Below are 13,582 nucleotides of genomic sequence, written 5' to 3'. Positions count from 1 at the left end.
TCTTTGCAGGAATGCCACGTCATCAGTTTGCTTCCATATTTGAGCTAGGTCAAATAAATAGATGGCTAACACTCATTTGTCAGAGTTTGATGACATGACATGACGTGTGTATTTCTTCTCCTTAGTCACAACTTGCTGGACTCCAAGATCAACACTGTGCTGTCCATGTGCCAGGACACAAACCTCTTGAACCCCGTACATGGCATTGTCCAGAGTGTTGTGTATCATGAGGAGTCACCGCCACAGTACCAGCCCTCCTATTTACAAAGTAAGATTGGTGGTCACACATGTTCATCTCTCCCCACTGGCTCGAAGTAACATTATTCCAAATGTGTAATGTGGAAGTTGATTAACTGAGATGGAAAGCAGTCACATTCAAACTCCCCAACCCTGTCTATCACTTAGTCCCCTCACATCTCCTTTTATTTAACAGGTTTTGGTTTTAATGGACTTTGGAGGTTTGCTGGCCCTTTCTCAAAGGTGAGAGGGATTCTTGCATTCTTGCATTCATTCATACATTCTTCATGTATGTTAATTTGACCAACTACCACTTTGCCCGCCAAAACATTACACAAACTATGGAGGATGCATTTAAAACGCTCACTGGGGCATACAGTCCCCTCCAAAAGTATTGGAACAGCAAGGTCAAGGACATTTGGGTTTCAGATCAAAAGCTAAATATGAGCCAAAAGTTGAGGGAATTCAATGTTTTATTTCATGGTATTTCTATATATCTAGATTAGGGATAGGTGCTGATCCCCGTAATGAAAGTGGCCCCGGGGCTGCATCTTTAAAAACTGCACTATCGCTAAGCTCCACCCTTAACGGTTCTGTTAACGGTCTTTGAGAAATTACTCAAATTCATTTTCGATTGATTTAGGCTATCTGAATGTTATTTTTTCACCTTCTACCGCTCTGATGTCATTTCTGTCTAACAAAATGAATATATTCGTTTAAGATGCATGTTCACAATCAGAGGCGTGGCAGGTGCACGAGAGGCACCTATGACTCCTTCTTGGGTGTCCAACTTGGATGCTCACATGTTTAAGTCACATTAATTGAGGTAAAACAGGCATGAACAACCATTATGGGCTAGTCCAATTTAGCGCGAACTAATGCTAAAGTTAGCGCACATCCATTGGTCGCAGCGGGAGGAATTAAACTTAACTAATATATTGAGCACTACACATTAATTAAATGACAATGCTACTCACCTCTCATGGACGCACACTGGAAAAGGCCCAAAAAAACTCTTCAAACACCAAGACCTCTCTCCCCTCTCGCTTGACCCGCAACGCCAAGAGCGAAATGTAGTTTTCACAGGCCAAAAACAAGCACTATTTGTTGATAAGCAATCAATCTAAAAGGCAACACCTGAGCAACTAAAACACCCAATCCGTCACATTTACCATTACTTTTGCTCACTTTTAAAGTGTGTGGATTCAAACAAAAGGCACTCTCTCCTGAGTTGTTTAACACATCTCAATGTAAATACTGTGAAGTAAAAGCTGAAATTGTGAATTTTTGTCCTCATATTTATCTTCTGATCTGAAACCCCAATGTCTAATACAACAAAAACAAAGGAATTGACCTTGTCCTTCCAATATTTTTGGATGGTAAACGGAATTGTAAATGGACTGTCACTCGTATAGTGCTTTTCTACCTTTTGGATGGGACTGTCCAGTGAATTTGGAAACACCCATAATGACATTGACAATGCGAGGTTTTGTTTGTTTCGAGAGCCTCGACTTCCTGGACTAGATTGACTGTCCTCGTAGTGAATCTTTGGTGGCGTTGACAAAGTTCTCTCCCCACACGCGTCTCCACCCTACAGCAAACCCAAATTCCAGACTATGCCGAGCTGATTGTCAAGTTCCTGGAGGCGTTGATTGACAGCTACCTGCCAGCGGCTGAGGAGGAGCGAGGGGAGGAGCAGCTGCGGACGCCCACTTCCCCTTATCCCCCCACCAGCCAGAGCCAGCTCAGCATCACTGCCAACCTCAACCTGTCAAACTCCATGACCTCACTTGCCACCTCGCAGCACTCACCAGGTCACACGCATGCACGCACATTAATGCTAGCTTCCAAAAGATGATTTGGTGTATTGTCGTGAAGCATGATGAACATAAAAAAAAGTACGAGACGGCTGCATTTAACTAATGGATCTACAGTGCTGTGAAGCAGTATTTTCCTTTTTTGCTTTCACTTTTAAGGAATTTCTACCCACTGGTTTTCAGGATTGTTTAAAGTCAGCTATATTAGGAGGTTTTCAAGCAGGAACTGCCCATGTATCTCTCCCATTGCCAAACGTTTTCCAAAAACAACCCGAGACTGCCAGCCAATTTTGAGCATTTTGACTCATGTTTCAAGGCCGAGAGAATATTGCGTTATAACTATGTAAACATGGAGGATAGGATACCATATGAAAGATTGGATTCCGCTCTCAAAGTAGGAAAAAATTGATGATTCTGCCTCATTCCATTCTTTAGTAATCATTTTTCTTTTTTTACACAGTGGTATCGAAATCGTTATTGAGTCGTTTTTTCTAGTTTCGAATCGAGGTTAAAAAGTTGGTATCGTGACAACACTAATGTATATATATTAGGGGTGTAATGGTTTTTGTATTCGTCCCGTACCGTCTCGGTCACACCGCTTATCCGAGGTCGGGTTGCGGAGACAGAAGCTTCAGCAGGGAAGCAGAGACTTCACTCTCCCCAGCAACGTCTTCCAGCTCTAAAGGAGGGATTCCAAGGCGTTCCCAGGCAAGCTGGGAGACATAGTCTCTCCAGCGTGTCCTGGTTCGTCCTCGGGGCCCCCTGCCTGTGGGACATGCCCGGAACACCTCACCAGGGAGGCGTCCAGGAGGCATCCTAATCAGATGCCCGAGCCACTTCAGCTGGCTCCTCTCAACGTGGAGGAGCAGCGGCTCGACTCTGACTCCCTCCTGGATGGCCGAACTTCTCACCGTATCTCTAATGGAGAGCCTGGACACCCTGCGGAGAAAACGCATTTCCGCCGCTTGTATCCGAAATCTTGTTCGTTCTGCATCACAACGCATGCTGCACCGATCCGCCTGTCGATCTCCCGTTCCATCCTACCCTCACTCGCGAACAAGACCCCAAGATACTTGAACTCCTCTACTTGGGGCAGATTCTCATCCCCAACCCGGAGAGGGCACACCCACCTTTTCCGATTGAGGACCATGGTCTCAGATTTAGAGGTGCTGATTTTCATTCCAACCGCTTCACACTCTGCTGCGAACCGCAGCAAGAGTTGGAGAGCGTGGCTTGAAGAAGCCAACAGTACCACATCATCCGCAAAAAGCAGAGATGCAATACTGAGGCCTCCAAACCGGACTCCCTCGACACCTCTGCTGTGCCTAGAAATTCTGTCCATAAAAGTTATGAATAGATGGTGACAAAGGGCAGCCTTGGCGGAGCCCAACCCTCACTGGAAACGAATCCAACTTACTGCCGGCAATGCGGACCAACCTCTGACATCTGTGGTACAGAGACCGAACAGCCCTTATAACGGGGCTCGGTACCCCGCACTCCTGAAGCACCTCCCACAGAACTCCCCGAGGGACATGGTCAAACACCTCCTGGTCCACAAAACACATGTAGACTGGTTGGGTGAACTCCCATGCACCCTCGAGGACTTTGCTGAGGGTGTAGAGCTGGTCCACTGGTCCACGGCCGGGACGAAAACCACATTGCTCCTCCCGAATGCGAGATTCGACCTCCCGACGGACCCTCCTCTCCAGCACCCCTGAATAGACCTTACCAGCGAGGTTGAGGAGTGTGATTCCTCTGTAATTGAAACACACCCTCCGCCCCTTCTTAAAAAGGGGGTAAAAATGCGATTAATCATGATTAAATATTTTAATTGATTGACAGCACTAATATATATATATATATATATATATATATATATATATATATATATATTAAGGATGGGACGGGATCTCGTGCTACAAGATCTCGCGAGATAAGAACGCCACATGATTTCTCGTACCTGCACAGCACGAGATCTTTTTTCTCTTGACGGTGTTTTGGAGTCCGGGTGAATATAGCAGATGTCCTAAAAGGAGCTGTCACCGAATGGGAACTTCCGAGGCCAAATCACGAAGTCGCTGTTGTAACCGACAACGCTCGCAACATGGATGTGGCGATATGTGAGGCTGGTTTAGAGCCACACATTAAGTGCTTATCGTGCAGCTAGTGCAGCTGGTCCAAAGTTGGCCCCGTATCATGTTTGTTTAGACGTGTCAAGCGTATAGTTTCTTTTTTTCACCGATGCTCAACAGCAGCAGCACTTTTGACATCTAAATAAAGACAGCTCGAGCAGCCCACGCACAAACTAATTATGGACGTAATCACGCGCTAGAACAACTCTTTGGACATGATGGCTCGCGATCTAGAGCAGCGGGATGCCGTATCTGCAGCTCTGAGGAGCCCAGAACTACGACGAGTTGCGGAAATCTTGACACAGATCTTTTTTCCTAGATTTTGAGCCCTGCGGCTATTCTGTGGATTTTTCTTCCACCGCTCGGGGCGCTCTAACCGGAATGACAGTATATACCTCAATGACTCCCTTGTCTCCAACTATGTTGATCGGCCTGCAGTTCATCACCGTTCACTTGGCAAGAACATTCATCTGCCCGTCGGTCGTAGACTTGCTCATACGCGGGCTATTCTCAAGTTTAGTTTGGCGACGAGCTTTGCAATGGCTCGCTACATTTACATCTTCGCTGCTATCATTAGCTGTGGCTTTAGTTGCGTCCGGTTACTTTGCATTCATGTGGTCTGCTTGAATTTCTTCTTTGGTTCAGCGAAGTCCTTCTTACGAAAAAGGCATATCGCTCTGCCTTTATCAATCGTGCAGTCTGGGTGTTTTTTTTAATTTACCATTCATTAAACCAACAACTCTCACATGCGCCTCCATTTTCACGTCTTGTCTCTGCTCCTGAAGTTTCCCTCCTACCTACAATAGGAGCCTATCAGGTTATGCCAACCACAATGACAGCCAATCAGTGTCCACTTCAGGGTGTGACATTGAGCATTCTTTTTTTACACCCCCAACAACTCAAGCACAAGCCCCATGCATCAAAATGGATCTCATCATGAAACAAAAACAGTAAAGTTGGAGATAAAAAATGTGATTAATTTTAATCAAAAAAATAATGCGTTAACTCTGACCAATTAATTGATTGCAATTAATGCACTAATTTGACACCCCACTTGTATATGTTATATGTTGTTATACATATTTATATTTTATGGACCATCCCACCAAATCAGTCCCACTTTCTTTTTGTAATACTCAAAATAAACTCAAAGTTTGATATTTTTTGCCCGCCCCTTTTTTTTTTTTTTTTTTTTGCGCAAAATTTGATGACACACATATTGAACAACTCAGTGTGCATTGCTTCATCTCATCTCATCTCTCATCTCAGAACTTGTTTTATCATTTTTTTGTACTGAAACTCTTAGTGGGTTTTTGCCATGACATTTACACTAATTGAATGGTAACTTTAAACACAATACAATGCGTCCACAATGTGCTGGACCCTTTATAAAAATGTAATTTGATGTTATTGCCTGGGCATGCAAATGGCACCAATTTGGTTGAATGGCCAATATAAGCATTAGCATAGAATGAGGGATTTCTCAGTTTGACACATTTGATTTAATGGTAAACAATACATTTAAATCGTTATTTAAAGGCTTGTGCAGGCTAAAATGAATAGCCCAGGCAGTTCCATGTGTTGGGTACGTGCATGAGTTCTCTCAACTACAAACGATGCTATTGATTTATGACCTCGTTAAATGCAACCACTGGGGAACAAGCTTGCTTGTCACTAAATAATTCATAGTCGTTAAACTTCTATTTGATGTTGCGTCGTTTGGACTTGTCACAATTGCTAATCTGTCTGTCGTGCTGTTTCAACTCGTTGACAATGCGGTTTTGCTAGGAGGCTGGCTTCTTTATATCAGGCAAGACAGACTAATTTACGGAGTATGCTTTTGGTTTGCCTCTCGCTTTCAAACAATCCATGAAGACAAACTCGCCGCTCTGTCTCTGCCTCGCCCGTTGCTGTCTGTCTGTTGGGTGTATAGGGCACACAAACTATATCGCGCTGAGAAAAAAAAAGTCACACTACTGTGTTATCTAAAACTAAGACACTACTGTACTATTTGGCTATATATTTGCACATTTGGATTATTTTGTAGCTTTCTGACCTTTGTAATGTTCAGAAAGTAATAAAAAAACGATCTTTCTCACCCGATACCGGATCAGCTGAAAATCACGTGATCGGCCCCGATTTCCGATCACGTGATCGGATCGGGACAGCCCTAGTTGTACCTGAACTGTATGTCTTAATCTTTTACTAGATGACTCTTCTTCATCTATTGTCATGCAAAGGTATTGGTACATGTAATTAATCCCTCCCTGCATCAATCTATAGGTGTGGATAAGGAGAATGTCCAGTTGTCCCCCAGCTCAGCTCTGACCAGTGGGGGTCGCACTCGCCACGGCTCGGCCAGCCAGGTCCAGAAGCAACGCAGCTCCGGCAGCTTCAAGAGAACCAGCATCAAAAAGATCGTTTGATGGGCCGTGAAATCCCCATCGGAGCTTCTCCCTCCCTCTCCTCTTAAACCCACCCATCTGCCAAACCTGGCCTCATGCTGCATTTAACTTTTTACCACATTTTTACTGTTTGAAATCCTCCTCCTCCATCATAGATGCTTTTGCGGGACAGGTTAGGTAATATTAGCTTAACTATTGTGCTGCTCGAGATGATTTTTGACCGTTCAAGACAGCATCCGGTGAAAGAGAAGCTCAGCTCGATGGCAGTCCCCTAAGGTCCCATACGAAACAATGACGCTAATAAGAGTCCAGTTTGGACTGTAAAAGGCTGCACGGGACACTTTTTTTTTGCCCTTGTGAAAAGTGTGTCCTTTGGCCTTCCTTCGATAAAATAGCGTCATGGACAAAAGGTATACTGTAATAATGGACCTTCCTGCCAGGTCTGCTCCGACGCAGAAGTCATGTACATGTTTTGCAGAGACAGACTAAAACAACTTGTCCTGATGTTAAGGAAGATGTTGACGTTTTCTCCATGGTGTGCCTTTGTCAGGATTTTCAGTGTGTACAATTTGTAAATGTCAACCCTGGGAGGGTGGGGGTGGGGGGGGGGGGGGGGGGGGGGTTGTGGTGGACAAAGAACAGGTACTAATTACCGAGGTGCAATGTTGCCATCACAACTGGCCTCCAGTGATCGTCAGCTATACAATCATCCATATACCCGATTGCCTGAAAGTATTTAATCCTATACAGCTAGATAGTGCTACACAAATACTGTTCACGGGGAACCCAACTTTGTAAATAGCTCTGAGCTGAGTGTTTATCTTGCCTAACCTTATTTTTTTTGTGTGTGATCTGCTTTTTTTCAGCATTGTACACTTTTAATTTGTTTACACGGTGACAAAAAATGTTAGGCAATAATCAACTTCTTGTATAATCTAGGGTTACAACTGGCCTTCTACACAAACTCTCAGAATGCTTCAAACCTACTTATCATAGTGGAAAAAAAAAAGAGAGGACACTTCAATGGTAACCTTGCCTTCAAAAAACTGCAAAATAGCAACTGTGATTATTTGAGTCAATTTTTTTAGTGTAATGTTGCTTGGAGAAATCTTTATAGATGTCACTCAGCTTCCCATAGCTGACATCAGATTTTTGGGGTTGCAGCCAAGTACTTGACTCCTTACAGTCTTTATGCTCATCCCCACTTATTACGATACATTTTTAACTTAATCTTACATTGATAGTAATGTTAAACACATTAATTTGTGGAAAATGGTTAAATGTCTCCAGACAACTGTGTGAACTGGATCCTTTCCCCGCCTGATTTTAGAAGTAAATTAATATCTGTATCTCATCCTGAGTTAATTGGGAATGGTGTGTAAATTGAAATTAGGGGAAGTATTTTTTTTCATTATTCTGTGGACCAAATGCCTACAATCGTAATCTTCAAACTGTGTGAACGATTTCACTTGAGGTACTTGAGTTTTGATTTGGCAGAGGCTATGACTTGCCGTTCAAAAAATGAACATGCAGTGATACGATCATCTTTTCTTTAATTCTCACCATAATATTGAACATATGGATCTCATTTGCTTTTCATTTTGCCTGCAGTGCTCCCTGAAAAATTCTCAAAATTGTCAATCGCCCCTTAATCTAACAAACATCCAGAATAGTTTTCCATACCCGGTTTTGTTTGAGCCACGTTACCAGATTGTTTTTAGCTTTTGCTTTGTATGAATGAAAATGGTGAGGATGATGTGTCCGTAACCTCTTAACCAAGTGGTTGACTTGCACTAATTTAAAAACGGTCATCGGTTTGGAAAGTAAACCTAAAAATGTGGCATGTTTTATTTGATGTTATGCAAAATCAATGTCAGTAGTGTACTAGTCTGAGTTGAGTTTTTAATGCAGTATGTGTGACAGCTGTATATACTTTGTGTACAATTTGAGATGTTATATTTACTACACTGTATATACATGTGATATTGTATCATTTTGTTTTTGTAAAGCAGTTAGGTTCTGTATAATAATATACAAATTGAGCTATTCCAGTGTTAGTAATAAAATGTTTTGCTCTCCATTGTTTCAGCTTTTGAATTTCGGCTTTTCAGAAAAGTTAGACAGATTGGTGGACAGCACAGTAATTTGCAGCTCCAAGTTCGGCCCCAACAGCCATCAACGGCCCGGTCCAGGTGCTCCATGGACCGCAACCCGTGGTTTGGAACCACTGTTATAGGTGGTATTGCCGTACCACCGTGTGGAGGTTGAGTGTCATTGCACTTTGTCATATTGATGTTCCCTCCCTTGTGGGCTGAGCTAGTTTGACGATGCTCACACACTAGTTGCTGCAGTAAACTGACAATTACGGAAATTGTTCTTGTGTCCGAGTATTATTTATCACACCATACTTCCAACATGGTGTCAGAAGTGGACGCAATCCGGGGTATGGCTGCATGCAGCGACAAATGAGATTTTTTTTCTTTTGTCCACACACGTTTTTGATTGAGAATAAATATGAGTTACGCCGTAACCGCGCCAGGAAGTGGCCATGGCCTCCACCATACCACTGCCTTCTCCGCTGAGGCTCATCGGCAATTTGAGTGGACATTTTCCGTGCTAAATACGAGAATTATGCCTTGGCCACGGAATTTATGCCGCCCATTGATTGGATGCGAGACTCCAATTCCTTTTACAGATGTTTATTGCTCAGCAAAACGTTGTAAAACACCAACACACCGTAGAACACGTTGGCCTGCTTTCAACCAATGGCAGTGTTGTCTCAGAGATAATCCTTACAGTCAAAAATGTGATGCTTCAACAAACTTCTTATATTAACTTTGTATATTCACTCGGCTTTGGCAAAACAACCCCCACTAATCTGCCCTCATGCGCGTGACGTGGTCACGAGGTGGCGCTAAAGTTCGTGTGTATGTGTGTGTGTGTATATATATATATATATATATATATATATATATATATATATATATATATATATATATATATATATATATATATATATATATATATATATATATATACACACATATATATATATATATATATACACACACATATATATATATATACATATACACACACACACATATATATACATACACACACACACACATATATATATATATATATATATATATACACACATATATATACACATATATATATGCACATACATATATATGCACATACACACATATATATATATATATATATATATATATATATATATGTATATATATATATGCGTGTGTATGTATATATGTGTATATATATATGTATATATTATGTATATATTAAAATTTTAAAAAGTCAGCGCCTGAGACCAAGCGACCGCCACATTTGTTCGGAGAAGAGATAGATCAAAACAAATGTTGAAGAAAAATGCCGAGTACAGGAGAAAGCATGGAGTTGGAGGAGCCGTCCGCATGTCAGACGCTTGTATAGTGTATTGTATATACTGTATAACAGTGTTGGGGGTACGCAGTACAGTTTTACAATACATTTAGGCTGTTACGGCGTAATGTAGCTTGTTACTCTGATATTTTTTTATAATGTAACAGTTAATGATACTGGGAACGCTACAATTATAAGGACCACAATTCACACGTTGACATCGTTTAAAATGTCGGTCTACTCTCAATAACACTTGGTTATAGGCTATTACTCTCAGCCGTTCGTGATTGTTAAATTTTCATCGATAAGCACTTGGAGCTTCACGTAACGGCGTGAGTGCGCAAGTTGACTCGCTACCATGCATATAAGTTGTCTCTGCACCGTAGGCGATACTCAATAGGGCTGAGAACTTATTGTTTGTGACAATAATCACTGTCACGGTTTCATAAAATAAAATCCAAATCATAGACACAAAATATAAGCAGGAACAAACTTAAGTAAAGCGATCAAAAAAATAAGTCACTGTGCTTTTTAGATATGACTCAATTAATTTAGCGCCATCAATTGCCATATGTCACACGTGGTGATTCTGATTGGCTGTTCATAATCAAAATGCAAATCATCTGCCGGTGACAAATGACGTCACGCTACGGCACCATCAATCGGACAAACTACAATAGACGCCATTATTAGAGTCTGATGCGCTCGTTTCTTAGTTAACTTTTTTTTCGAATCTTTGTCTCCATGTAGTAAAAGAAAATTAGAACTAACTGAACATTCAATTATTATAAATAGAAAAAACAATAATGAAAAAGGAAAAAACATTTAGTCAGGTCAGTTTTGACTTCAATACATATTTTTGCTTTTATTACACATACCCTGTCTGTGTGTTTCTTTCTATCTGTCTGTCTATCTATCTATCTATCTATCTATCTATCTATCTATCTTGCTAGACCAATTATCGATTATATGTTATGCATCACTATTATTTGTGTGTAAATGGCAAATGGACTGTCACTTGTATAGCGCTTTCCTACCTTTGATACTCAAAGCGCTTCACACTGTACCTCATCTACCTCCTAATGACGCAGCATCGGGAGCAACGGGGGGTTCAGTGTCTTGCTCAAGGATACTTCAACATGGTCACAATGGCCGGGGATTGAACCCACAACCTGCCGGTTTGTGCACACCACTGAGCCATGCCACCCCCAGTGTGTAAATTAATTTGAGAATAATGATAATTTCATTTGTGGTTTACAGTCTGTGATTATTTATTTACTGGACAAAATATCAGTTCCAATATTTATATTTAAAAAATAAATCTTATTGATACAAATATTGATCAAAGGTAGTGATGTCCCACCACACCATAGAGTCGAAACATTCAATATTATAGGCTACACTATATAGTTAAATATGCTCATAAATTAACTTTACCAGCTAGAGTATGCCAGCAAATTTTGCATTTTCCTTTTGCGGTCTTGAAATCATTATTAAATAAACTAATCCCCGATTTTTGAAAAAGGAACTCAAAAATAACTTAAACTTGAGTGACGCATTACTCTTCTAATATTGTAAAGAAACTTATTACTTTCACATGCAAGTAACTAGTAATATGTAATATCTTACATTTTGGAAGTAACTTGCCCAACACTGCTGTATAGTACAATCAGCCAGGAAGATTTCGACTTCCGTACGGCGGCGATTGAGTGCAGGGCTGCGAGCGGTGGAGTGAACAAGAACTGTGTGTCGGCGTTGTTGGACCTCCGTTCGGTATGTTGCAGGTAACACTTCACAGTTACCAGGGATCAAAAAAAATAAAACCGCTCAACGCCAACAACTTATCCCCGCTACTTTTAAGCAGCCTGGAGATGTGAAAGCAGACAGAGCCAAAGATATTAGTAGCAATCGGCATATACATAGCAACATCTCACGACGAGCCGGGCATCAAACGTTACTAAACATGCTGGAGCCCTGTTACAATGTTTCATCCCGGACGCATATTAGCATACAATCGCACAAGAGCCGTGGTAGAGCATATGTGCTGTCCTGTAACCCTGAAAATGAAGTTCAAAGTTACTAGTTGGCAATTAAGTGCTACCTGACTTGATCTGCAACCTCATTCTACCCATACAAGAAAGGGTGTTTTCCTGTGTTTAATCTTTTTATTATTATTGTTATTATCCATCCATTATCTACACCGCTTATCCTCACAAGGGTCGCGGGGAGTGCTGGCGCCTATCTCAGCTGTCTTTGGTCAGCAGGCGGGGTAGCCTGCCAGCCAATCGCAGGGCACACAGAGACAAACATCCACACTCACAATCACACCTAGGGGCAATTTAGAGTGATCAATTAACCTCCCGTGCATGTTTTTGGAATGTGGGAGGAAACCGGAGTACCCGGAGAAAACCCACGCAGGCACGGGGAGAACATGCAAACTCCACACAGGGAGGCCGGAGCCGGGATGGAACCCGCGACCTCTGAACTGTGAGGCGGACGTGCTAACCAGTCGACCACCGTGCCGCCCCTGATCGGGTTGTACTAACAAATAAAACGCCGATGCCGGTTAGCGATACTGGTATCATTATTTGAATGCAGTGCGCATATTTGAGAGCCGCATGCGGAAGGAAAATACGAGGAGAATCCTTATCCATTTTTAGCGTTATAGGTCATCGGTCTACTTATGTCTAGTTTGGTGAAAAAGGTCGCTATAAGGACATACATCGCCACATTGGAGGCAGTTGCTTGGGGGGACTTTGATGCTATCAAAAGCCTGCAATTACTTTGGGGGCATGTCGAGATACCATTATTAAGAAGGTGGTTCATCCAGGTCAGCCATTGCATGTCGGCTGGATCTTTGTCTCGTCGCAAAATAAGTTGCTTTTGTCTGACACAGTACATCGATCACTAGTTAAATGGTGTAAAACGTCTTTCATGAAATGGTTTGTGTCCGGATAAACTCGTCTTTATGACCCATCGAAGCTTTTCGAGCTCGCCCTAGTTTGCTAACTGCTAACAAAGAGACAAATTTGTTTACAACACATCGCTCAGCAAAATGTTCTATAATGTTCCATCAACGTATATGAAATTTATATACCTATATAATTAACAGATTAATGTTGAACAGCAGTGCTGACCCCTGCGAATTCCCCAAACGTGGGAATTTCGACTGCATAATTAGTGCGTTGGTGGGGTGGGTGGGCGACACAGGGAAGTAAAATACTTCTACTACAACTGTTTCAGAACAAAAGTCAAGAGAGTCAAACCAAAATAAAGCAGCAATGTAATGAAAATACAAATAATGTCAACCGTGACAACTAAAATGCATCTCATTGCAAAATGTTTCGAAAATAAAGTCAGTAGTTCAAATAGTGTAAACAATACAATGAAAAAAACTAACAGTTGGAAAAAATAAAATACTTCTACTACAACTGTTTCAGAACAAAAGTCAAGAGAGTCAAACCAAAAAAAGCAGCAAAGTAACGAAAATACAAATATAACAATGTCAAATTGACAACTAACTTCCATTGCACAATATTTTGGAAAATAAAGTCAGACATTGCAAATAGAGTAAACATTC

The 13,582-nt window shown here is 41.6% G+C and overlaps 1 protein-coding gene across 3 annotated transcripts in view; it reads left to right on the top strand.

Annotated features, from left to right (window-relative positions):
* Nucleotides 1-7,174, top strand: part of LOC147145345 (neurofibromin) — a 110,107-nt gene extending 102,933 nt beyond the window's left edge. For all 3 annotated transcript variants that reach the window (XM_086035502.1, XM_086035504.1, XM_086035501.1), the window contains 4 exons: nucleotides 126-268; nucleotides 434-480; nucleotides 1,835-2,051; nucleotides 6,470-7,174. In XM_086035502.1, coding sequence (XP_085891628.1) covers nucleotides 126-268; nucleotides 434-480; nucleotides 1,835-2,051; nucleotides 6,470-6,612 — 550 coding nt within the window. In that variant the 3' untranslated portion in view covers nucleotides 6,613-7,174. The remainder of the gene's footprint in view (nucleotides 1-125; nucleotides 269-433; nucleotides 481-1,834; nucleotides 2,052-6,469) is intronic.
* The last annotated feature ends 6,408 nt before the right edge of the window (nucleotides 7,175-13,582 follow it).

The sequence above is a fragment of the Filicampus tigris genome, chromosome 7 (genome assembly GCF_054856515.1).
Source record: "Filicampus tigris isolate MCC_2025a chromosome 7, RoL_Ftig_1.0, whole genome shotgun sequence".
Taxonomy (NCBI): domain Eukaryota; kingdom Metazoa; phylum Chordata; class Actinopteri; order Syngnathiformes; family Syngnathidae; genus Filicampus; species Filicampus tigris.
Note: the sequence above shows the minus strand (reverse complement) of the source record. Positions and strands in the feature narration are given on the sequence as shown.